Source organism: Hemiscyllium ocellatum, chromosome 25, assembly GCF_020745735.1.
Source record: "Hemiscyllium ocellatum isolate sHemOce1 chromosome 25, sHemOce1.pat.X.cur, whole genome shotgun sequence".
NCBI classification, from domain to species: Eukaryota; Metazoa; Chordata; class Chondrichthyes; order Orectolobiformes; family Hemiscylliidae; genus Hemiscyllium; species Hemiscyllium ocellatum.
Window position 1 is genome coordinate 50045983 of NC_083425.1, and position 27688 is coordinate 50073670.

The 27688-nt window shown below is 43.7% G+C and overlaps 1 protein-coding gene across 3 annotated transcripts in view; it reads right to left on the reverse strand.

Moving 5' to 3' along the window:
- Window positions 1-216: 216 nt before the first annotated feature.
- The window catches only part of cacna1g (calcium channel, voltage-dependent, T type, alpha 1G subunit), a 308065-nt gene continuing 280593 nt past the window's right edge, over window positions 217-27688 (reverse strand). For 2 of the 3 annotated variants that reach the window (XM_060844315.1, XM_060844314.1), the window contains 3 exons: window positions 14907-15090; window positions 12611-12780; window positions 217-3576 (listed from right to left, as the gene is read on the reverse strand). In XM_060844315.1, coding sequence (XP_060700298.1) covers window positions 2728-3576; window positions 12611-12780; window positions 14907-15090 — 1203 coding nt within the window. In that variant the 3' untranslated portion in view covers window positions 217-2727. Of the gene's footprint in view, window positions 3577-7122; window positions 7371-12610; window positions 12781-14906; window positions 15091-27688 lie in introns of those variants that run through there. The other variant, XM_060844316.1, reaches the window with a different exon arrangement.

Below are 27688 nucleotides of genomic sequence, written 5' to 3' on the forward strand. Positions count from 1 at the left end.
CCCTATAAGAATCCATTCGTCTTACTTTAGTTTCTTATTGAAGAGCTATTTGTTTTGATGCCCTGATCACACAGACCCACTATATGGTCCAAAAAAAATACCTGAATAAAGCATAGAATTTGACAACTATTAAATACAATTTCTCTATAATATATACTACATAAATATTAACATTGCACTGCACTGTGTCTATTTTGATCAGTATTTTCTCTGCAATGTAATCTATATGGAAGATAGCTGGATAGGAAGAAATAGGTTGCAGCAGTGGCTATTTTTAAACCTTTGACGTTTTACATTGTCAACAATTTTTCCCTTGTGCAGGAGTGAGTTCCACTCAAGCTCAAAGAATGTGTTACAAATACTTACATTTAAATAAACATTATTTCTAGCTGGTAAGATCTTAACAAGAGTGGTCCTATAAAGTATGTGCAATGGCTGTAGATGGATAACCTACAGTATTATGACAAACATTTCCACACTTATTCACATACACACACTCACTCATTCATACGCACACAAACTAGCAATGGTCAAGATCACTGTAATGCTCAGACTGTCTTGCACACAGTAATCTGCAACGTTAAAGTGCTGGTGTGCTTTGAACTAACCGAATCAATGTGATTGAGCTACAAGGGTACAATGTAGAATGCTCTCGAACAAAGATCTTGCACACGTGTAGCACTGGAAAGCCCGTGACTGGGAATGTGCCCGATAAAAATGAGCGCCTTAAAATACTGCTCCTTACATTGGACATCAGTAGAACAATCTGGAATATCAGAATTCGTTAACATTCCTACAAAAAACATTGGTATTGTTTTTGGTGAGATGACCCAAAAAGTGGGCCTTGCCAGCTTGTTCCACAAAGTGCAGTCGAGGTGACTTGTGTTATAAGGGCCTTCAGGTCTCCATTTCTCTGGCCCCACCACATAGAATAAACCTTTACCTGACTGTCTCTGATGGCATTAGCTCTTTAAGCTTTCTGCGGGGAACAGCCAATGTAAATGATATTGCTGTGGGGAATTACTCAGAAAGACATTTCTCTGAGAGACCATACACCTGCTACGATATAGATCTCTAATTAATACAACCGGAATCATTGGATGCTTTCTTCAGGTGAGTGAAAAAAAAACCTTCATCAAAAATGTTGATTTCCTTTTTGGAATTAATCATTGGTCCACATTTTTAATTACATAAAGCTATGAATAGGAATCTGGTTTGGTATTGGTGATGGAAAATTTCATAATCTCTGGACAAATGTAGGAAAGGTTGCCTGAAGGAGACGCCTCTTCCTACAAAATAATTGAACTATCCCATGCCTAATGAAGGTTGAATTCAAGAAATCATCTTTTATTTTCCAAAAGAAATATAATGATGATTATGAAAGAAAAGCCACGGTCATCATCGGCAAAGATTAGGGGCTCCACATTTAGTTTCCATTCCACCTCCCCTCACTCTATTTCTGTTTGATATAGCAATCTTGGATATAGAAGGTAGCAAAATATAAAGACGTATGGCAGGTGGAGATAACTTTCTCAAAGTACAGAATATGCCTGTTGAGGAAATTTACTGATTCATTTGAAACTTATGAGAGTTTTGGGTTGTGGCACCTTGCAGTGATTAACAGAATCTTTCAATCTAACACAAGTTCCAGTTGTTATTAATCTTTGGAAATATCATGGCACCATCCAGGGGCTCCCGTGACAACATATCTCACTGCACAACAAAGTTGACATAAATGGGAGTGAACCACCTTCCCTTAACTGCTTGAGCATCCATTAGTTTTGCAGAATGAATTCTCTGCAACTATCCTACAGAAGTCATGGGTGGCTGGAATTTTGTTTCGGAAAAAAGCTATTGAAAATGGACCAATTCACCAAACTTAACTGATGTGAGTGTTAGTAGTTCCACCAATGTCCTGAGGAGCAAACAAATTGATAAATTAAAAATGTAAAAGACATCAGGTGAGGAAATGCACATCAGAAACAGCAAAACCCTGCGACAGGATGTAACCCATATGACTGCTACAGTATTAAAGTCACAACTTGGTTATGCTAACTTTCAAGATTGAGATGACCCCTCAGTCATGGTTACAGTGGAGTGCCATTTTTTGATGCCAGGCAACCAAAAATTTCAGTTAAACACACAGATTGAGTAAATATTGTAATTCATTTTATTTATAAATATTACTTTTTTTTTCTTCTAAATATATTAATGGCTGGATCTTTGCTTTGTGCCTTTTCGGAGAGTAAGGAAAATGCCCAGGCCAACTCAATTGAAATCTGATAAATGGATGTCAATTAACAATGTTTAGAAAAATAATAATTCTGGGGATGTGGACATCACTGGCAAGGCTGGCATTTACTGACCTTCCCTTGTTGCATCAAACTGAGTTACAACAGCGAATCCTGGAATGTTCCAGTACCACCGCTTGGCAGTCTACCTCCCAATTTCAAAAGGGGAAACACCTTTCACATTATAAAAAAGTGACGCTCCACTGTTCAGAACTACCTGGGAGAATGGTCAGTCAGTCACCTGCTTGAGTGCAAGACAGGGAAACATCGCAAGGACTGCAGTAACCCTTGTTACTGTCTGGATGGTAGAGAGGGCGATTGGCGGGGATTTGACCTCCAGTGCCAGTCAGAATGCAGAATTCTTCATTAATGTCAGGAAAGGATGAAAAAAAGTTGTCTTTTTTTGGCAACAAAAAAAACAATTCAACAATTCAGTTCAGTGGTCCTCCTCGGTCTGATCCAAGGAAAAACTGGAAAGAGTCAGCAAATCCTTCGCGGGAGAAGGAGAGGTGGGAGTGCTTTCAGGAGGCAGTGGGTCTACAAGGTCCACGGACTCCTTGTGAGGGGCTGAGTCACAGGATGGGGCACGCCTTCTCAAACACATGTCACTGGATGATGCCTGCCCACGAGTGCCCTGTATCGACGTGTGGTGGTCCTCTGGTGGCTCTATAGAAATGCAAGGGGGGCTCATTTTCTGCTTCGGCCGTGCTGTATTCTGACTGTCCAGTTCCGTCACTGCCTGGCCAATGGCCCAACAGGACGCCGATGAGAATTGGTGCTGTGGAGCTGTGTCAACGGACGAGCAGATCTCAATTGAATGTCTCCGAGGGTCGTCCAACCACGATGTGGGCTTGGCCAAGAACCCTTGAGTATCTACGCTGTAGAACTTTTTGATATCTTTCATGGAGAGGTTTCCTGTGCTGCTGCACATTTTCGTGGGTAGTGTAGGGCACATAGGAGGTTTGGAAGCTCTCTTGCTGCCACTGATGATTTGAGAGACTTCCTGGTCCGCTGAGTTAGGAAGTTCCCTGAAGGGGTTCCGAACATGACGTGGTGACGTTGTCACAAAGTTAGTGATGTTGCACTGGTTACGGCTGTGCTGTTGAATGTGGACACTATGCTTGGTTGGTGCATTTGGTGAGGCAGACACTAAGACCACAGATGGTTGCACAACAGACACATGCGGCACAGACACATTCAAGAATGAAGGTTCGTTAGTCTGTACCTGCAAATTTTCCTTGGACTCCATACATAGTGGATCCAGAGAGTCATTTGTTACAGCAACCTAAATGGGGTGTTAAAATTGTGGGGAGTGGGAGGAACAGAATAGGCCAAAGATATGTTAGTGTGCTGACAATTCTTAAATCTACTTGGTGCTTTGGTAGATAACTTTAAAATATGCTGCTTTTGTGCAAAATCAAAAAGAAGCAAAAGATTCAGTGCTTAAAACAGCCATACCTAATTTCACATGTGCTTGTCAGTTCTGGTTAATTACTAAATAAGGCAGCAATGATTAAATACAGGCAGGACATCATTCTACAATAAAGGTATCTCTGACAAAAGCGATTCAAGTTGAGGGAGTTTAAAATCTATACTGTTGGAAAAGTATAGTGTTTTTAATTTGGTATAGGTGCTGTGGTAATATATTTCTCCTCATATCCTGATGCCAGCGAGCTTTTATATCCAACTGTTCCTTTATGTAGATAATCCCTTCATGCTGATGTCCTCTTTGTATGTCTCTGTGATTTAGTTACCTGCCATGGGAGGATGATCAGATTCACTATCACTTCTTTCCATGACACTGGGGGTAATTTTCGCCTTTGTATTAATGGCAGGTATTCTGTGTGGCTGGGTTTGTAACTGCATACACCTGTTTAGTGGCTGAGGAGAGCAGAACTTACACCCATCTCCTCTCACCAAGGGCATGAGATTGAACAGCCAACAAATAGTTCCTGTAAGCACTTCCACTTGAGCAGAGGTAATCCATGCAGTTAGAGAGTCTAACCCATGGAACTACCAGTTTCTACAGAATTTTTTCTGGCACTCTGTGCTATTGTATTCGTAGGCTGTGCTGAGTCCATGACATTCCTCAGATTTTCCAATCTCCACAACAATAGACTGTGTGCCTCGAATAAAGAGTGCCAGTTCCTGTTGTTGGATTGAGACAGGGTTGACATGGAGTAGAGGGGCCATCATGGTCCATTCTGTCAGTATTCTAAAGCTCTGTTTGCCTTCCTCTATGGGATTGCTATGGGATTGAACTGGGTTGCTGACCTTATTTGCCACACATTATCAGTAATATGGACATGGATATGGTAAGGTAAAATCATTCCAACTCTTTGTTCACACTATGAGCATTATAATCGTGTAATACAGAGTGCTGCTTCTCTAACAATCTCTATCTCAGACTCTTTATTACAGTGGACTCCATGTTTACATTGTCATGTCAGACTGACTCGCACTAACCTTTCGCTGCACAGTTAGCACCTCCCAAAGACATCCCCAGCCTTTCTGCAGCTCTGTGTATGAATCTCCACAATCCTGTGTGACTGATAATGGGGCACTTTCCCTCCTCATCTCTTGGACTTTGATATGACCTTTGACAGCCAGCCGCACTGTCCTACTCCTATACCTCTCCCCTGTTGCACAGCTTCAATCCTTAGCTTTCAACCACAGCATTGCCAGCAATAGTTCCTCTTCTCACCCTTGCATCATTTCCTGTGTAATCCCTGAAGAAACTGTCTTTGACTTCCTCCACTCCCTCTCCTACAGACTGGCCCTTGGTGGAACAGACTCGAGAGGTTGAATGGCTTACTTCTGCCCTTAATTCTTGTGTTCCTGTGTTGCCCTTGATGATACAGCTTCTTTTAGCCCTTCACTCCCCTTATGCTGTTAGGCTGCTTGTCTAATGACCGGTCTTGGGTGAGCTACAATTTGTCCAGTTAAATGTTGGGGAAGATTAAAGCCATTATCTTCACTTCCACATCATTACCCGGTCTCTGGTCACTACCCCAACTTAAAGAAGACCTTGCTCCTTCTTCAACCCCAGCTGAGCATCTAACCCCTCCTTCCCCAAAGTAAAACCAAATTTTCCCTTTGGAATATCACTCACGTGCTCCTCTTTTTCCACAGATTATTGCTTGGAATTCTCAGCCATGCTTCCGTACAGAATATTCCATTGCTGTCTGGCTGTCTCTGACTCTGCATTGCCTAATGATCTTCAGCTCATTTTAAAAAAAAACTCTGCTGCCAATATTTTATCCCACAAGTCTCATTCATCTAACAGTCCTGTCCTTACTGACTTGGATTGGCGTTTGATCTGTGAATGCCTTCATATTAACATTCTGAAAGGGCTGGATTGTGACGCTAAGGAGCTTCCTCATCTATTCTGTACCATTCAGTCCCAAAATGGACCAAAAGAGATCAGAATCATAGAATCCTGACAGTGTGAAAGCAGGCCATCTGACCCACTGAATCCACACCAACCCACTAAATAGCATCTCAGTCAGATCTACCCACTTTCTCTATCCCTGTAACCCTGCCTTTCCATGGCTAATCCACCTTACCTGCACATCCCTAGATACTATGGATATTTTAGCATGGCCAATCCATCTAAACCAAGCTGAAAATGTGTTGCTGGAAAAGCGCAGCAGGTCAGGCAATATCCAAGGAACAGGAGATTCGATGTTTTGGGCATAAGCCCTTCTTCCTAAGAAGGGCTTATGCCCGAAACATCGAATCTCCTGTTCCTTGGATGCTGCCTGACCTGCTGCGCTTTTCCAGCAACACATTTTCAGTTCTGATCTCCAGCATCTGCAGTCCTCACTTTCTCCCATCTAAACTAAGAGCCTATAACACTCAGTGTCCTCTACTAGACACTGACCAGTGATTTTGCTGGCTGAGACCAACCGGCACAGACACCTCCAGGGTCAGAGAAGACTGTTAAACCTGCACCTAAAATTTGAGGGTCAAGGAGGAGAATAAGATGGAAGCCTGACCATCATCCTAACTGAAACCATCTAAGTAGCTGAGGCTGGGACTTAACTCCAGATATTCTTGTTTTGTTGACCTTTTTCCCAATGGGCACTGCATTCATCCATTTAGTCAGAAGGAGATCTCAATCCCATATTCTTAATGATGTAAGACCAACCTAGTCACTGCCATTTGGATGAAGGTAGCTTCAACATGATGTCAGTGAGGAGTAAGATTTGATCTTGACAATCTCAATAAGCCAGCGATATTCATCTTTCAATGATTCCTGTCCAGCAATTAGGTAGAAAGAGAACTGGAGCTCCCACTGTCAATTACGTGGTCACCATTAAGAACTTTCCAGGTTTTTGATGAATTCAGGTTTCACTATCTGTTGTGGTGGGGGTTGAACTATGTCGCCATCAGCCCGGGGTTCTGGATTACTAGTCTGGTGATATTACCTCTACTCTGCCAAGTAGCACATATGGAGGTTATAGGTCAGACCCGCATTTGGGCAGACAACAGAGAGAGAAGACAGCTCTCAAAGTGAAATCAATGGGAACCTAAAGAAATGGATAACACAGGTGTCTGAATCAATATTCTTCATTCTACACCATCACAGAAAGTAATAATTATCCTCATTCTTTTTAGACTTCTAATGACAAAAGGCTCCATTTCTCTCTAGTGGTTCTCGCTGCACTCCCCCTATTCAATAGTTAGATCATGTGTGTCACAAGATTGTTGAAACCCACACTTCAAATCTAAATATTTTAAAAAATATATTTTCAAAAATAGGCATTTATTCACATGAAAATCTGAGACTATCTCCATAACAATAGAGGTGAAGTGCAGGCCTGTTAAACACTAGTTGTACTGAAGAAAACAGAAGGCCAGTGTTAGTGTTCGTGCAGGAAACCCATCTTCAACACAGAAGGAAAACAGGCTCCACACAGATTCACTGTGAACACTCCTTGGTTAAGAAGGTGGACATGATGGCAGGAGGGTAAGTCATCCTGGGAGTAGGGTAGGGAATAGGTGATGAAGGTATTAACAAGAGTTTCTATGATGAATAGGGCTTCTGCCAAGACACCGAGGGTGAAAAAAGCTCAGCTACATGTTGTCAAAACAAAAAGTGGAAAAAAAAATCAATTAGAATTGAATCAGCAAGGATAATGCAAATAATGTAGCGCAAGTTTCAATAAATGCAGTGCGTTTCTACAATAATATGTCATCTTTTACAGAACACCATTATTAAGATTTTTCAGATTATAAATCAAATGTTATGCAGGAATGGGCTGCACATTATAAGTAAGGCAGAATATGGTGACCAAGTAAACCTGGACTATTCTGCAAATAGAAGAATGTGAGGACTGCGGATGCTGGAGATCAGAGTCAAAAAGTATGGCACTTGAATATCACAGCAGGTCAGGCAGCATCTGAGGAGCAGGCGAGTCGATGTTTCAAGCATAAGCCTGAAATGTTGACTATTCTGCAAATACTCAGGTAGTGACTATGAGAGAGATACTGAGTTAAAGTTTAAGCAATTGCCTTTTATCAACACTGACTCATTTATGTTCATTCATGGATGGGCATGTTACTGCCATGGCCAGTATTTATTGCCCATCAACTAAGTAACTTGCTCAGCCATTTAAGAGTCAACGACATTTCTGTGGGTCTCCAATCACATGCAGATCGGACCAGAGAAGATTTGTAGCGTTTTCACTGATAGTTTCATGGTCACTGACAAGCATTTCAATTCCAGATTTTATTGGGGGGTTTAAATTGGTGGGATTTGAACCTGTATGTTGTCAGTCTGAGCGACTGAATTACTAGTTCAGCGACAGTACCTCGACAACAAAATCTCGACTTGAAAGCACAGCTTTTAGTAATTTCTATTTCAGATTTGCAGCATCCACAGTATTTTATTTCAGAAAACTGTTAGCACCTGTTCTGAACAGCTGGTACTGTGTGATGTTCATAAAACAGCTTCTGTATCAACCTTCACCCTACAGTGTCTTCTTTCTTTCTAATTGCCCTGGAGATGTTGGTAATCTGCCTTTTTAAACCGTTGAAGTCCTTGGAGTAAAGGAACACTTGCAACTAAAAGGGAGTTCCGGGTTTTGACTCTCTAACACTGAAGGAACAGTGATGTTTGTGAGTCAGGATGGTGGGTGAACGTGGTGGTGCTCTCATACATCTGCTAGTCCTTCTAATGTGATAGATCGACGTTGGAAGGTACTATTGAAGGATGCTCGGTGAGTTGCTGCAGTGCACCAAAAAAAAGTGGTAGAGGGAGTGCCCATTTAATTTGGTGGATGATGGGGTGGCGATCAAGTGGGGCTGTTTTGTCCTGGATGCAGTGCAGATTCTTCAGTGTTGTTGGATCTGCACTACAAGGGGAAAATATTCCGCCTTGACTGGTACCTTGTATAAGGTAGGCAGGCTGTGGTTAAAGTTAAACTAGAACTGCTGAAGGAAATGGGTAGTTGATCACCTTCTTAATTAATGGTATAATTAACCCCAGATTCTATTGGATCAATTCAAGTGCTGAACTTGACATCCTTGTCAGTGTCCTTTCTGAGATGATTTGACAGTGTAGTTACTGAAAGGCTGTCTCTCCTGGAAGTACAGTCTAGAATTAGGGATAAAGCGTGAATTTTGTTGAAGAGACAAGCATCTTGCCTGACGGCTGGAGAGCTCAGTTAGGAACTTGCATTGCTTCTTTTGGGAAGGGCTGCCAAATCATGGGCCAATAAAACAATTGAAAGGCCTTTCTCTGGGATCCTGATCATAGGGATAGAGTTCCGACTTACTGATGGCTGCCAGCCAATAAGGAACAGGAAGCTCTTTTGCTCAGTAGTGACACTGGGAAGACGGTGATTGCTGTTGGAATGACAAGCACCAGCGATCTGAGGTCATGGGCCAACTACGATAACCAATGGAAGGAGGGGATCTCAGGGTGGTGATCGTAAGAGGGCAGTAGGGAAGAGGTGTAAGGGTCAGCAAAAAGAATAGGGGCTGCCATTTAGCAAGTAGCTCCCTTCATGAAGCTTCATCCCTCGATCAGTTTCCTCAGCCTCCCCCTTTCACGGGAGATGGAAAGAAACCTGCACGTCACATGGCCACCGACCTGCTCTTTGCTGGGTTAATACCTGTGATGATGGTAATGACCAGTGGCCGTTAAGTGTCTGTTTGGCTCAGTTGGTGGCAAGTTGGGAGTCTGACCATAGACCATCCTGCCTCAGAATTAATCAGGGTGGTCATGGGAGTGTGGGGAGGTTCCCTCTTACTGCCTCCAACTGGATTTAATGCCCTCTCCTCACCTCCAAATGTACCACTAGAGAGCAGAAGGTTTCATGTGCTCAGGATAAGGGGATACCCACTGAGGATTGAGATGAGGAGAAATCTACTCTGGAGAGCTATGGATGCTCAGCATGTTCAAGATGTAGATTGAGATGCCGAGGCATGTGGATATGAGTGGGCAAATAGAGTTGAGTCAAGATCAACGACGATCTTATTAAATGGTGAAACAGGCTTGAGTGGGACAAATAGTCCACTTGTGGTCCTGTTTGTGATGCTGTCACACAGAATCACTGTGTTACCAAGCAACAAGACAGGCTTGTGTGAAGGAGGAGGAGGAGGAGGACACAGAATGGGAGAGGCACATAATATTAGCAAAGAAAACAGAATTTGTGTCTGACAGAACATAGAAAGATTGGGCAGAGATTACAGACTGCAGCATAAACTTGCTAGGAAGTAATGTCGATGGGATTGACTTACAGCACCAGCTACAGGCTGAGAGAACTACAAACCTTGATTCAAATGTCAATTCCCAAGGAGAGCCAAGCTGGATTAGTTTACGTTTCAAAATGAAAACATTTTCAAAACCAATACTGGACACAGATGCGTTGGAATTAAAGGCATAGACAAATGTAAGAACAATGAAAGTGCAAACACTGCCAGTAGGAAAGAGCAAGAAGGCAGTCTTGGTTTGAGACCAAGTCAGAAGTCCCACCCTGCCCCCTGTACACCTCCTCCCATCCTGCCCCCTGTATACACCTCCTCCCACCCTGCCCCCTGTATACACCTCCTCTCACCCTGCCCCCTGTATACACCTCCTCCCACCCTGCCCCCTGTATACACCTCCTCCCACCCTGCCCCCTGTACACCTCCTCCCACCCTGCCCCCTGTATACACCTCCTCCCACCCTGCCCCCTGTATACACCTCCTCCCACCCTGCCCCCTGTACACCTCCTCCCACCCTGCCCCCTGTATACACCTCCTCCCACCCTGCCCCCTGTATACACCTCCTCCCACCCTGCCCCCTGTATACACCTCCTCCCACCCTGCCCCCTGTACACCTCCTCCCACCCTGCCCCCTGTATACACCTCCTCCCACCCTGCCCCCTGTATACACCTCCTCCCACCCTGCCCCCTGTATACACCTCCTCCCACCCTGCCCCCTGTACACCTCCTCCCACCCTGCCCCCTGTATACACCTCCTCCCACCCTGCCCCCTGTATACACCTCCTCCCACCCTGCCCCCTGTACACCTCCTCCCACCCTGCCCCCTGTATACACCTCCTCCCACCCTGCCCCCTGTATACACCTCCTCCCACCCTGCCCCCTGTATACACCTCCTCCCACCCTGCCCCCTGTACACCTCCTCCCAACCTGCCCCCTGTATACACCTCCTCCCACCCTGCCCCCTGTATACACCTCCTCCCACCCTGCCCCCTGTACACCTCCTCCCACCCTGCCCCCTGTATACACCTCCTCCCACCCTGCCCCCTGTATACACCTCCTCCCACCCTGCCCCCTGTACACCTCCTCCCACCCTGCCCCCTGTATACACCTCCTCCCACCCTGCCCCCTGTATACACCTCCTCCCACCCTGCCCCCTGTATACACCTCCTCCCACCCTGCCCCCTGTATACACCTCCTCCCACCCTGCCCCCAGTAAAAACGCCATCCCATATTCCCAATTCTTTCGCCTCCGCTGCATCTGCTCCCAGGAGTCTTCTTTCCAACCTCTCCGCCCCCACCCCTCTCTGGCCTATCACCCTCACCTTAACCTCCTTCCACCTATCACATTCCCAACGCCCCTCCCCCAATACCGACCAACCCAGATGGCCTCCTTCTTCAAAGACCGCAATTTCCCCCCAGACGTGGTAAATTATTCTCTCCACCGCATCTCCTCCACTTCCCGCTCCTTTGCCCTTGAGCCCCGCCCCTCCAATCGCCACCAGGACAGAACCCCACTGGTCCTCACCTACCATCCCACCAACCTCCATATACAGCGTATTGTCATTTCCACCACCTTCAAACAGACCCCACCACCAAGGATATATTTCCCTCCCCTCCCCTGTCAGCATTCCAGAAAGTCCACTCCCTCCGTAACTCCCTCGTCAGGTCCACACCCCCCACCAACCCAACCTCCACTCCCGGCACCTTCCCCTGCAACCGCAAGAAATGCAAAACTTGCGCCCACACCTCCTCCCAAGGCCCCAAGGGATCCTTCCATATCTGCCACAAATTCACCTGCACCTCCACACACATCATTTACTGCATCCGCTGTGGCCTCCTCTACATTGGGGCGACAGGCTGCCTACTTGCAGGACGTTTCAGAGAACACCTCTGGGACACCCGCACCAACCAACCCAACCACTCCCTGGCTCAACACTTCAATTCCCCCTCCCACTCCACCAAGGACATGCAGGTCCTTGGCCTCCTCGATCGCCAGACCATGGCAACACGACGCCTGGAGGAAGAGCGCCTCATCTTCCACCTAGGAACCCTCCAACCACAAGGGATGAATGCAGATTTCTCCAGCTTCCTCATTTCCCCTCCCCCCACCTTATCTCAGTCCCAACCCTCGGACTCAGCACCGCCTTCTTGACCTGCAATCTTCTTTCTGACCTCTCCGCCCCCACCCCTCTCTGGCCTATCACCCTCACCTTAACCTTCTTCCACCAACACATTCCCAATGCCCCTCCCCCAAGCCCCTCCTCCCTATCTCTTATCTTAGCCTGCTTGGCACACCCTCCTCATTCCTGAAGGGCTTATGCCCGAAACATCGATTCTCCTGCTCCTTGGATGCTGCCTGACCTGCTGCGCTTTTCCAGCAACACATTTTTCAAGTCAGAGGTCACACAACACCAGATTTATTCAAAATCACAAGCTTTTGAAGGAGCATTGCTCTGAAAGCTTGTGATTTTGAATAAACCTAGTGGACTATAACCTGGTATTGTGTGACTTCTACTTGGTCCATCCCAGTCCAAAACCAACGCTTCTACATCTTGGTTTCAGATGGGTAGAGGAAGCTTGGACCTATGGGTGCTGACACTTACCTGTCTTCGCAGCATTCTGTGAGCGCTCACAGATCTCCGAGGGGGAGGAATCTTCGGGATAGTTTCAGAATCAAAACTGCTCTGACGGCTGACAGGAAGGAACAACCCAATGGGAACCTGGAGGTGGCCCGTGGCCCCCGTGGGTTGAGATTGAACTGAGGTGGTGGAACCTGGGGAAAGATGAGCAGTGATGGTCATTTGTCAGGGTTTGAACCACTGGACACTTATTTATCAAGTTTGCCTATGCATGATAAAATATTTTCACTAATTAATGATCAAAAGAACATGAATTTACATCAAATGTTTAACATCTGGAGGTGCACCACATTATAATTGAATTGTAATCATTATTATTTTGTAGAAAATGTGGCAGCATTTTGGAAAATGCCATATTCACAACCAGCAACCTGATAAATTACAAATTTATCTGTTTTTGATGGTGTGGTTCAGAGATAAATATTGGTGAATCTGTCAGGAGAGGTTCCACGATCATATTGCCATGTGTTTTTTATATTTACCTGTAAGTTTAACAGTTTAGCAGGTCATTGAAGAAACAGCACCTACAATAGAACTGCTGACCCTTAGTACTGTACTCAAGTGTCTCACCAATTTACCAGCTCAAGTGTGGATTAAACCTACAAGCTGTATACACAGTCATCAGTAGAATTATTGGATGAAAATTAATCAGGGGACTCAGGTAAGTATAAATACTGCTGGGCAAACAAATGGGCTGCTTTGTCCTGGGTGGTGTCAAATTCTTGAGTGTTGACAGAGCTGCATCCATCCAGGCAAGTGAGGAGTATTCCACAACACTCCTGACTTAAGTTTTGTAGGTGGTAGACAGGCTTTGGGGAGTCAGGAGGTGAGTTACTCACTGCAGGATTCTTTGTCTCTCTTGTTCTTGTATTCACTATATTATTGTTCAGTTTCAGGTAAATTGTAACCCCAGGACGTTGATAGTGGGGGATTCAGCGATGGTAATGTTATTGAATGTCAAGGAGTAAATGTTAGATTCTTTTGTTGGAGATGGTGATTGGTTGTCAATTGTGTGAATGTTACTAGCCACTTGTCAGCTCAAACTCCTACAGAGATGACCTTGAGCTGAGATAACTCACGTCAAACACGGACAATCATCTTCCTGTTTATCACGTATGACTCCAACCAATGGAAGGTTGCCTCCAGATTCCCGATGATTCTAGTTTTTCCAGGGCTCCTTGAGTAACTCTCCTGCTCCTTGCCCAACCAGTGCCTCACTTTTCGACTGATCTGCAGTCCTCACTATTCCCAGGGCTCCCTGATGTTACACTCAGTGTAATGATGCCTTGACGTCAAGGGTTGTCACTCTCAACTCACCTCTGGAATCCAGCTCTTTTGTCCATGTTTGAACTAAGACTGTAATGAGGTCAAGAGCCAAGTGGCCCTGGTGAAATTCAAACTGGGCGTCATTGAGTAGGTGTTGCTTGATTGCACTGTTAACCATCCTTCCATCACTTTACAGATGACAGACTAATTGGCTGGGTTGGATGTGTCTTGTTTTCTGTTAACCTGACAAACTGGGGCAATCTTCTACATTGCTGGGTAGATGCCAGCATGGTAACTGCATTGGAGGAGCTTGGCACAGCTGGGTGTGGAGCACAAAACTTCAGAATTTTGTCAGGATTCACAGCATTTATAATATCCTTGGCCTCCAGGGGAGTGAAGACTCAAGAATCATCCACCCAGCACTTAGAATCATAGAATCCCTACAGTGCTGAAGCAAGTCATTTGACCCATTTGATAATGAGTCCATGCTGACCTTCCAAAGAGCTTCCCACCCAGACCCTCACCCCTGCCTTATCCCTGTGACCATTTCCCATAGCTAATCCACATAGCCTGCACATTCCTTAACACCATGAGCAATTCAGCATGCCCAATCTATCCAACCTATAGATCTTTGAACTGTGGGATGAAACAGAAGCACCCAGCAGAAACCCAAGCAGACACAAAGAGGATGTGCAAGCTCCACACAGACTGTCGCCCTGGGCTGGAATTGAACGCAGGTCTCTGTCCTTGTGAGGCAGCAGTGCTAACCACCATGCTGCCCATTTCTGGCTGAAAATTGCGCAGTGATGAGCTGGACTCCCCCACTGGTGAGGGTTTTGAGGGCTGGATTAATGCAGAAAATGTGATCGATTTTCAACTTAAATTCCCTTTGCCAGAACTGTTGAACATAGTCAGTTCTTGCATTGAGTAGATCAGATGAGTGGCTGATAATTAACCACATCACTTCCACTTGGTTCCGATGCATGAGTCATACCTGATTGTAACCTGTGACTGCTCTCTGATCTCTGTAGACCCTGCAAGGGAGCGGGGTCGACGGGCTGAAACATGTAGCTGTCATTGGGCAGTGAGTGTGTTCGACCCACAAAAGGCTTCCTCACAGTCAGCAGGTTCTCCTCTGGGATCTTTTCCTTTGCCTCCTGTTCTTGGATTTGCTCAGCCTGCAGACAGAAAGGGCGCCATAAGGCTCATAGGCACAGAATAGGATGAGAACTGAACAAAGCTGAGCTGCTGATAATATGAAACACACTCATGCAGAAGGTCATTGACACACAGAAACATCCTACAGTAACAGCAACAGAAATGCAACAAAACAAAAAGAGAAAGTTTAAAACATTTGAGCAGGACATGTTACATCACTTTGCTATTAGGCAATGATTTACAATCTCATTATGCTGCAACACAAAACAGACAGTCATGTGTCACAGATCGATAGGTCACAATACTGGGCACTCTGTGAGTAGACGAACCATGACAATGCCAATTCCATCAGTCAGCTGCTTCATGCAAACATATCATCCTCTCTGCATATGTGCAGTATTCTTTGTTACTGAATACAGTGTCTTCAAGTGAATGACTACAGGTGGATTAGCTGTTTTCACTAGCAATTTCTTGAAGTTACTGACAGGAGCTATCACACAAATCAGGAAAGCTATACTTGATAGCGAAGGGTGATGAGTAAAAATATGCTGTAACTGAAAATCTGGGGAAAATTAAAATTTAGAATCAAAACAATGGGCGAGAAACTTGCCTTGCCTGTCATTAAACCATGACTGCCAGATAATGAGTTCTATTGAAGTCACTGGTGGTCTTTTGCCTGAATGGCCAAGACAAATTCCTACCCCAAGTGGTCCTCTTCTCCTTGTTTACGTCACTTCAGAATAAAACTGAAGTTGCATGAATCAGAATCAATGACTGGAGTGCAGGTTAGATTTCAATGAAATACTGTAGAAGAAGAAGTTAATATTTTCAATGCTTTCCACAGAATGGCCTCAATCTACAAAGGGTTGGGCTAAAGACAGAGTTGGGATTGAATGTGCTGGGCTGTTAGAATCCAGCAGAATTGTGGAGAAGCCAAAGAAGCCATCAACCAAACACTTGACTCAATGGTGACTTTGCACAGGAAGGCCAGTCAGAGAAAAACTGGCAAAATGGTTACCTCCACATCTTAAATGGTAACTTCCTTCCATTGGTGTTAGTTGACCCAATGTGGTAGATGATGCTTTCCATTCTTTAGATTAAAAAGTGTTAACCCCAATTTGTTTTGGTCCCTAAACCAATTCCAGGATAAGTCGCATGCTACTTCTTTCCATGAAAATACTCCTTCTGTAATGGCTATCCCATGCATCTTCATCTTAACCATTTGATTATCCAATTCAGTTTAGTTATCAGATCGGGTTTCAGCTTTGTGGCCTTATTTGGGAATATATTCAGCAAAACTTTGTCCAAAATGAACCATTTTGCACATAGTCAATTCTCTCCAGTCCTCAAAGTGTGACTCCATCCAGGAGCTGATTTCATAGGGGCTAGTTGCTCTCAGGTATCTGATTCAACCAGATGTTCATGTATGACCGGGAAGAAAATAGGGCTCTCTGACCACAGTGTAACATCACAACCAAGCCTGTGCTTGACTTTACCCACTGTTGACAGCAGGCGAGACCTTCCATTGCAGCATTATGGTTTAATGATGAACTGATTCTTGAAGCCATATTTTGGACGACTGGTGAAAATGTCTAAGAGAAGGGGCAGTAGAGGTGACAATGCTTCATTAACTTCTCCCACCTCTTCATAAAAAAATTGCCCCATCTTTCAGGCCAGACTGAGAAGCTTTAACCTATAAAATTGTTAAAATATACAGCAAAAATACAGAAGAACCAGAAAATATATTTAATAGTCATTCTCCCCCCCACCCCCATTTTGGATAAAGCATCATGTGAACAATAATACTTGCTAACATCTAATGCTATTTTTGTTCACATCTACCTGCCATTGTACATCTGTGCCATGACATTAATAAGAAGAATTGCATATGTACACATTTCTCTGTTTAACACAACCCATTAATTCCAAATAAATTGGCTACTGGAGCCAATGGCAATCCTTAATCACATGCTCTTGCATGAGGCATGATGGGAATAGTATTCATTGTCATAGGCAATGGCTACGAGATAGCACAATAGCACTTCTGTGCCACTGTACCATGGAGAGACAGTCAATGATGGGATGACATCAACAAGAAGCACAGACAGACCTAACAGAAGACAATTACAAGATCCAGAAATGTTGGCTTGAGATAAAGGAACTGTTGCGCGACAGTTGAAAGCATTAGTCTACACATCAGCCTGGAAATGTCGAATGCTTGGGCAACGGAGAGGAGCAGATGGTTTTATATAAAAATCAGGGCTAGAAATACTCTTCCTTTGTGCATTTCCCACCAAAGTCAATGCAAAATAACCCAATAAAATAATTTGATGTCCATAGATCATTCATAAAGTGTAATATTTTGTGTTTAGTTTTAAATGCCTAGAGTCTTGTTAGATGTCATAGTTTTACAACATCCTTTTTGTGGTTTTGTAAAGTGCAGGACATTCATGAATGACTGACGCAATACTGTCTCTGATTGGAAAGCTTAGCTTGGGACGTATCATTCATGTTTACCAAATTGAAAAGATTCGAATTTGTCATCAATATTCTAAACTCTGTTTCTCTGTAGTGATCATCACCCTATAATCTCAGAATATTTAGCTCATTCTTTATGAAGTGATTTATGTTTCTTGGAATAAATGTTTGAAGTATCCTTTGTTGCTGGTCCCACAATATCAGTCAATTTATCCATCATAGAACCAGGAAGAGAGGATAGATAATCCCAGATAGGAGGCTCAGGATGCATCTAATGCCTGACCTCTGCACCTCAGAGAGGTTTCTTTCCCCTGCTTGCTGTCCAGAGGAGATGCCTTCATCATTGAAGACTGGCTGACACTTGTTATCATAGCTCAAGAATGAATGAAATGGTGGGCGGGTGGATCCAGAATTCAGCAAGGAGATGCCACCTTCAAGAAAGGAGGAGATGGAAAATCTTTTTAACAACATTTACTGATCTCAAGAGTGTTGTGTGCAGAGAATTGTCAAAGGAGCAGAGCATCTCACTGAAAGCCATTCACTTATCTTCTCCCAATAGTGATGCACACTTCCCTGTCAAATCACAGTCTAACTCTCTTCAGTTGAACCTGCCCTCATTATACTCTTGTGCAGTAGAATCCAGACTGTAACCATTCGCTGTTTGAAAACGTTTCTCCTCATGTTGCTTTTTCTTCTTTTTACTTTAAATCTGGGCCCTCACCCAGCTCTGCATCTTTATGATTTTGAAGACTTCAATTAGATCTCCACTCAGCCTTCTTTGCCCCAAGGATGCAGTACTTCAACTCAATTAATGTTTTATTCAAGTTCAACATAACCTTTTTGCTCTTGTTCTCTGTACCTCTACAAATAAAGCTTTGGAAGCTGAATGCATTAGCCACTCTTTCGACCTGTCCTCTGACTTATAATTTGGTCTTTATTCTCCTCTCCTGATTCCCTTCTATTCTTCCCTTACCTGGAGTTTGCTCCCTCCCTCTCCTGAAGGTGGTGACTAATGAAGGGAATTCCATGGGTGTTGGGTCCTTCCCAGACCATCATGTGCAAATCTGCACAAGAAATGATGGTCTGATCTCCAATAATTGGTCCACCATTGGGCAATCCAGTATAGTACTCAGCAAGTCTGAGACTTCCCAGCAGGGACCAGGATTCAGAGTCAAACCAGACTCAAAACATTCATTCTCTTTCTCTCCACAGATGCTGCCACACCTGTTGAGTTTCGCCAGCATTCTCTGAATTGTTCCAGGATTAGGAGCTCATTTCTGTGCTGCCACTTGGCTCTGGGAAACTAAACCTAATTGTTATGCTCACAGTGCTGGGCTGCAAATTAATAAGGAGTAGCTTGGGATGCATCCCTCCAGGATTGCTGTCGAGTTTGTAGGAGTTAAAGATTAAGCTCCCTAACACTGTGGCGAGAAAACTGGTAGAAAAATTGACAGGCCATTAATCAAAAACTTGATCATTTTCTTTGAACAATTTTGTTCATTAGTTAGAAGAAAAAGGCTGCTTGACTGTGCAAATTTGTAGGAGGTTTTGCAATGAAATTGCTAGAATATGTTTAATCTGAACTGGTGACTCTACTGAGGTGCAATTATTCAGTAATGCAGGACTATGAATGTCTGTCTAATTTGAGCCATAAAATATGCAGACATGTATAGTGCAATAACTGAGCCAAACTGTGAGAGCTCAGGCCGGTTTACTTTATACACTGTTTTGTCAGAGTCAGTGTACTCATAAACTGCAGAGATAAATGATGAAGAGCTTATGCCCGAAATGTCGAATTTCCTGTTCCTTGGATGCTGCCTGACCTGCTGCGCTTTTCCAGCAACACATTTTCAGCAATAACACCAACACACAGTCAGTGCTCTAGCCAGCTCCAAACAAGGCTAAACATATTAAATATAACTCTTAACCTAAAGCAACTTATAGCCAATCCATTTTTAAGGTATAACTGGGTGTGATACCTATACAGCAACATTGTGTGTGTTTGGAAAGCATTAGATGTGAGTCTACTATCTCATCAGTAACAGACCTCCACAAAGGTATAGAGGAACGGTCTTGAGATGCAATGGGTAGTAAGCAGAAACTCTGGTCCTAATACCCATTGCAGAACTTGATGGTGGGCAAGGAAAATATATTCATAATGTAGGCAAACAGGGTGAGTATGCACCTCTGAATCCTTCCAACACATGCTGATGACAGGAGGTAACAGTGGGAGACCTTTCTGGTCAGCCGTGTGTTGGGATCTCTGCTCTCACTGTGTAGCTCCAGGATACAATATACACATACAGTTACACATTGCCTCAGCAGCTTAGTTGGTTGGTGGTCAGTATGAGTCCAGTTGGTGTTTCTGGCTGCTTTGTGTTAGGGACGTGCTTCCTTGTCCAATCCATGGTAGAGGTCATAACTCTGTGGGCCATACCTGGTTTTGGGCAGTGAATATGAGGGAAAATAATATGCACAGATCTCCTTGCACTCCAACTGAGTTTACAGGACATAAGAATGAAAGTATAATTTAATGCTTCCCAAATGTTTTCACACTGTGACCCGACTTCAAGGCCTGGAATTAGCATGGCCCCTTTGTTAGAATGGGAGCAAGGATGTTGTAAGTTGATTCAATTTCATTGACAGCTATCTCTATCTGGGGTCTTGTGACCACAAAATTGTAACTCCTCATTCATTCCCACCACCTAAACACACACACATTTAGGAAGCTCTAGTATGAAGTGCATTGAATCCCTTTTCTGCCGCAAGGACCATGCGATATGGAATTTACAGACAGGGCTAGAATTTGAACTGATGATTTTAAGTGCTGTTGCATAAAGCCTTTCAAAGAAGGACCCAGCTTTTAACCATGTGCTTTGTCTCCTCTTGTTTCTGGTGCTGACTTCAAACAGCATGAGAATGATGTGCTAATTGCTTCAAACCCTAGAATGACGAAGTACTGAGGTGGAGGTCAATCAGAGTTTAGTGCAGGTTTGTTCTTTTGAGTGCATTATAAATGGATAAGATACAGTTAACTGGATGAGTATTTCGAGCCCTGTTGTAAGTGGAGTACAGGTGTGAAGTATGTACATTGCTTTCCAGCGTATTTAGTAAAAATACGTTAGCATCATCGGGTAAAGAGTCATCCGTCAGTGCTAACGACCACGATTTCTCAGACTGAATATCAGACGTCAGAGAAACAGCCTCCATCTCAGCTAGAGGGATCTAAAACAGGGGAGAGACGACCAGTTGTGAGAAACTAGGACAACAGTTCATAGATGGACTTTACACCTCACAGTCTGCACACTCACTTACCAGTACTCTCTCAGAGTGGTAGCAGGTTTTTAAGTACAGGTCCACTACAGCATCTGGACACTCATTTTGTTTTCCAACCCCAGTTTATTCTCCCCAAATTCTTTCCCAGCGTGTTATCTCACTGATGGGATATTATTAAAGGGGCTTGCTGGCCAGTGCTTCGATTGGGACTGCCAAACAAAGTTTAGTCAGCTACAAGCCTTGTAAATAATTTCATGGGTTCAATTTAGTTCTGGAAAGGGATCCATTTTCCTTCCCCTTGTTGTTTTAAAAGTGCACTTCGGAGTCCGTCGGCTGCTTTGAAAATAGGAAGTGAGACTCCAAAAGAGCAGACAACACTGCCTTAAAGTGTGAAACTATTTAAAAATACGAACACACACTCACCAAGTCTGCCGGCACACATTCCACACAAAAGGGGGTAGGCTATTCATCTCCATGGGCTTGCCTACACATTCAATTAGATTGCACCTGTTCTGAACTTCACTCACATTCCTCTGAAAACTATCCCTACCCATTTGCTTCAGTCGTGGAGATCTCCAATTGAGAAAATTCAGAGCCTGCTAATGGTATTCTGAGAGAAACGAGCTGACCTGGTGATAAAGGGAAAAATGCACTTACAGTCAGGATGAAAAAAAGGATACAGATCATATCCCACAGGGTTTTGAAAAGGCTTACTTTAAATCCCCATTTGGCAAAAAAAAAGAAGAGAACAGATAAATTGATTCCTTTGTACTCATCTCAGCTGCAGACAATGCTCATGTGCAGTGTTAGTTTATAGTTCCCTCTTTTCACTTTTCTGTTAAGGTGATGGAGAGCAGTAACATCACTGACTTGTAATCCAGGGGCTTCAGATTAATGCTCAAGGGTTGCAGGTGGAATTTAATTTGGCTGAATTTAAATCTGATTTTGGCTAGTTATCAGTGATAATGATCATCAATTAAATACTTCTAAGGAAAATAAAATCTGGTTTATTCATGTCCTTGAGGGGAATCTGGCCTACATGTGACTCCTGACCACACTGGCCCTCTGAAATAGCCTAGTTGGCCACTCAGTTCAATACAGAATGGGTAACAAATGTTTTGCTAAGGTTTAAGGGCTATTGCTGAAGTCAGGTTCCTTGGTATTGGCAGCTCTCACTTTATGATGCACCAAGTGACTATTCTTCCTGTGACAGATCTTGGGCCAATTAAAATTGGACAGAGTTTGGAATGGGTCACTCATCGAGGTTCCCCTGAGCTGTGTTGGCAGTGCGCAGCTGGCTGGTTGTACCGTGCAGTCCCTTTAAGAGTTATACTCAGAGGTTCATGCACACACCTTAAAGGGGGCATTGTTTGCAAACAATTTGTCCCTATGCAATACATTTGTGATGGCTGCGTCAAGAGCACCTTCGAGGGAACAATGCTGCCAGGATTGTCCTGGAGTCTCCCAGACATTACTGCAAGGAAACCAGGAAGTAACTTCACAGACCAACCAAGCAGTACCCTCTTTTCCTGTAATGTGAATTGTTGTTCTCATTTGAAATTTGCCATCCTTGCATTTCCCTGATGAGAGCAAGGCCAGAAGAAAAAGCTTCAAAAACATATCGCCCTTCTCAGTATCATTTACATTCTGTCCAACCAAGCCACTGCATCATTTATTGGAAAAATACTAGAAATGGGAAACAGTGGCGATTAAAGGCTCTTTGCTCGGGCAGGGTGGTTGCAGGAGGGAAATTAGATGTTAAAACTCTGGAGGTGGCAAGACCAAATGTCATGGATCCCAGTTCATTACTCAGGTGAACTGAGGTCAAGAATTATACTTTTGGTCTTTCAAAGAAAATCATTTGAAAAGATGTGTAATTGTCTACATAAATTCTGGAGTAAGATTTAATCGGAATAACACCCTCTGAGAAAATAGATGGCGTCTCTCACATTGACTGGAGCTACTTCACACAGTTGGAACCCTTGTTGGCACGTATTTACAGTCATAGGGTCATGTAGGTGTACAGCATGGAAACAGACCCTTGGGTCCAACTCATCCATACTGACCAGGCACCCTAAATTAATCTAGTCCCATTTGCCAGTACTTGGCCCATATCCCTCCAAACACTTCCTATTCATATACCCATCCATATGCCATTTAAATGCTGTAATTGTACTAGCCTCCACCACTTCCAGTGGCAGCTCATTCCATACATGCACCACCTTTTGCATGAAAAAAATTGGCCATTAGGTCCCTTTTAAATCTTTCCCTCTCACCCTAAACCAATGCTCAATCCAGACTCCCCAATCCAGGGAAATGACCGTATCTATTTATCCTATCCATGCTCCTCATGATTTTATAAACCTCTGTAAGGTCACCCCTCAGCCTCCGATACTTCAATGAAAACAGCCCCAGCCTATTCAGCCTCTCTCTATATCTCAAAGTCTCCATACCTGGCAACATCCTCGTAAATCTTTCTGATGCCTTTCAAGTTTCACAACATCCTTCCTGTGGAATGGAAAACCAGGATTGTACACAATATTCCAAAAGTGGCCTAACCAATGTCCTGTACAGCTGCAACATGACCTCCCAACTCCTTGTACTCGATGCTCTGACCAATAAAGGAAAGCATACCAAATGCCTTATTCATCATCAACCATCTTTCTTTTGGATAGGTGGGTGCTTTTGCAACCAGAAACCCTTCCTGCCGTTAATCTTCCCCATTTGCAGGGCTACACCGATAACTGCTGGCCTACCTACATGAGTGGCATCCCTTAAATTGACTTTAACTTTGACTTTCAACAGATAAAATACAGTAAAAACCATTATGGGATTGCCATAGACACCATAAGAGTCTGCTCAGCCAACCAGCAAGTCAAGGAACTGCTAGATGTAAAACAGACCGGCTTCATCTTGGGTGAACTTCAATGTATTAACTTGAGTGTTTGAAAGTGCATACTGCAACCTTTCTGTACAAACTGGTTGTGCAACTGCTGCGCAATTGATTCTACAATCCACAGAGGATGATGCTAAGTGCATCATCAGTAGAGGAAGAAAGGTAGAAACCAATAACTGCTGGGTATTTCAAGCTTGAGCACATGTTTAGCCAAGTGCAATGGTGTATTAACATTTCTGTTAATCTTCCTTAAATGTATATAAATCGAGTGGGAAAGAGGAGCCTATCATAGTTATGGTTATGGTGAAGAGGAAAAATTGCCTGTCCATCCAAATACATTTCTGAAACAAATACTGCAGTGTTAAATAAATAATAAATGCATTTAGTTGCTGTTTTTATTCACTGCTCAATGTGGACTCTGTTGAGAGATCTTTGTGCCTCTTGAACTCTGCAATTACAAGTACACACTGCTGAAAGCTCCTGTAAATTCCTCATGGGATACAGGCATGCTCTATAATTGCAACAATCACTAACTTTTACCAAAAGACAAACCGTATTTGGTTCAACCCCTGCACTTCTGCACAGAAGGTAAAAAACAGAGAATCACAGCATCGTCTGGATTGGAGGAAACAAGTGGAGAGTAGCACGGGTCATTTATCGTCCATATCTCTGCTTCAGAAAAAACTCCTGCCATGGAAGTGACAATTGGACAAATTCTAGAACAACTGATTCCTCTGCCTAATTGAGGGTGATGAAGATTTACCTTCCTCCTTATACAGTCTTACTACTGCTGCAACAATCGGGATACTTGAAGCTCTTTTCAATGCAAGACAAAACAGCTTGCTCGGCAATTTTGGAATAACGCTGTGATCTCCAACACATTTTAGCAAGAGTAAACATGGAACAAAAATCTGAGATTGTGAGTGAACCTTTCAGTTTCAGTCCTTCCTATCAGCCGTCAACAATAAATTTACCCCCAATCTGCAAATATCAAGTTATTCTGTGGTCACTTAAATTCAAATGTTTAAGAGCAATGACCAATTTAATTTGGAATTATATGCCAGCAGGATCTCCTGCTCCTCAGATGCTGCCTGACCTTCCCTGCTTTCACACTCTTGACGAGGATTAAACACAATGTTGGAGCAAATCACTGCAGGCGCTGGAATCTGTTCCAAAAACAAAAAATGTTGGAGATCACTGTGGGTCAGGCAGCATCCATTGAGAGACAGCAAGCTAATGTTTAGAGTCTAGATGACTCTTCATCAGAGCTGATGTGACTGCAATACTGGGGAGGTTGAAGTACTGGGGGAGCAAGGATGTTGATAGCTCAGATTAAGTGGCATTTGTATCATCGATGGTCACAGGTGAGGTGAGAAGTGGCAGATGGAGTAAATGTGAGGTGCTGCATTTTGGGAAAGAAAATCTTAGCAGGACTTATACACTTAATGGTAAGGTCCGAGGGAGTGTTGCTAAACAAAGAGACCTTGGAGTGCAGGTTCATAGCTCCTTGAAAGTGGAGTCACAGGTAGGTAGGCTAGTGAAGGAGGTGTTTGGTATGCTTTCTTTATTGGTCAGAATATTGAATACAGGAGTTGGGAGGTCATGTTGCTGCTGTACAGGACATTGGTTAGACCACTGTTAGAATATTGTGTGCAATTCTGGTCTCCTTCCTATCGGCAGGATGTTGTGAAACTTGAAAGGGTTCAGAAAAGATTTACAAGGATGTTGCCAGGATTGGAGGATCTGAGCTACAGGGAGAGGCTGAATAGGCTGGGGCTGTTCTCCCTGGGAGGCTGAGGGGTGACCTTATAGAGGTTTACAAAATTATGAGGAGCATGGATAGGATAAATAGACAAAGTCTCTTCCCTGGAGTGAGGGAGTCCAGACTAGAGGGCAAAGGTTTAGGGAGAGAGGGGAAAGATATAAAAGAGATCTAAGGGGCAACTTTTTCATGCAGAGGGTGGTACGTGTATGGAATGAGCTGCCAGAGGAAGTGGTGAAGGCTAGTACAATTGCAACATTTAAGAGGCATTTGGATGGGTATATGAATAGGTAGGGTTTGGAGGGATATGGGCCGGCTGCTGGCAAGTGGGACTAGATTGGGTTGGGATATGTGGTTGGCATGGACGGGTTGGACCGAAGGGTCTGTTTCCATGCTGTACATTTCTACAAGTGGTCGGAATGTGAGAATGACAAGAACATAGTTTCTCTGTCACCATATCCTCTCTCCCCATCCCCCCACCCAAGTGGGGCTGTCTGTTCTTCCTAGTCTGGCAGTTAGACACACCATTGTTTCTGCCATTCCCATATTCTGATCATTTAATCTGAAATATCAACATCATTTCTCCTCCAGCACTCCAACCTCTCCCCTTCCACTTTAGCATAAATGCTGCCTCCTGCACACTTCACTTCACTTCAGCTCTGATGAAGAGTCACCTAGACTTGAAATGTTTTTTAGCTTTTTGTCTCTTCACGGATGCTCCATGACCCATTGTGATCTCCAGCATTTTTGGTTTCATGATGAGGATTCACCAGATCATCTTGTGGCCCCTTTGTGAGGGCTTGTCTATTCAAACACCCTGCTCATACCTTGACAAGATAAAGAATAATTAGATTTAAGGCAGTGATTCTTACCAAACATGCTGCTAGTAAGCTATACAATATCATTACATATTACATATCACTATATTCAAGCTATACCATATCAGATTAGTCAGCATGCAGAGAGAAAAGCAAGTCAGTAAATAAATGAACATTAACATCATTGAATTAAATACCACTTATGCATCACACACATACACAAGCTCATTTCACTGTCAACAATCAGGTGTGATGCAGTCAATGCAATTTCACTGTCTACAAAATTGTTTTCATTTTGTGTTAAAAGGCATAGTTCTTGCATCACAAATAGCATAATTTTACTGATTAACTTACACTCTCGCACTCCAGTTGACGATGAGGTCAGTTCCACTAATGTTAATTGCCCATTTTTCACATGTGACCCCAGGCAGCACTCATCACTGGGCTGTCTGATCAAGGGCTTATACCTGAAACGTTGATTGTCCTGCTCCTCGGATGATGCCTGACATGCTGTGCTTTTCCAGCACCACACTCTCGACAAGGACAGCATCGTCCAGTATATCCTCACTGTCAGTCATGTGTAGGCACTATTCAACAGTCCCAGAAATCAGGAGCTCACGCCCGGGTGAACCTCCCTCCCCACAAAAACTCAAAATATGTGCAGCAAAGGCCAGCTGGAGACTCCCCAGGGGTGCCTTGGCTGAGACTTGGTAGCTCAGCATAAAAATATACGATAGCCTTGAAAACTGCTCTGGGCCTTTTGATACTATTGAATAGTATGGAATGTGCTGTTCTACAGAAACAATCATCAAACCCAGAATTCTGTACTGTTAGGGTGAACAGTACAGTAACAAATTCTTATAATGAAGGTCAAATAAAACAAAATAAAACACATTTGCGACAGCCATAGCCTGTGAGTTCCTTGCTGGGGTCTGAGAATGGGAGGTGGCATAAGTCTGAACTAAATTCATGAATAGAATGCTTCTAAACTGTTAAAATGGGGAGAACACAAAATTGGACATGATGGAACTTCATCTGAATGTTGCTTTTTAATCCCATTCATTGATTTGACACCAATACTGACATACATTAAGTTCACTCTTCCCAGTCTCACTCCCTGTTTTCAAATGCAGTTTCCATTTTCAATGGACAAGAGGCATTGCCATTTTCCCAGGTATATAGCCATGTACATAAGGATTGAAATTCAATCAGATGGGATGAATGAGACTGAATGAAATAGTCATTCCTGAAGAAGGGCTCATGCCTGAAACGTCGATTCTCCTGCTCCTTGGATGCTGCCTGACCTGAATGAAATAGTCCCAGATGTAACCTGCCACCGCCTAACCAGCTGTAGCGATATGTACTCTACCTTGCTACCTTTATGAGTA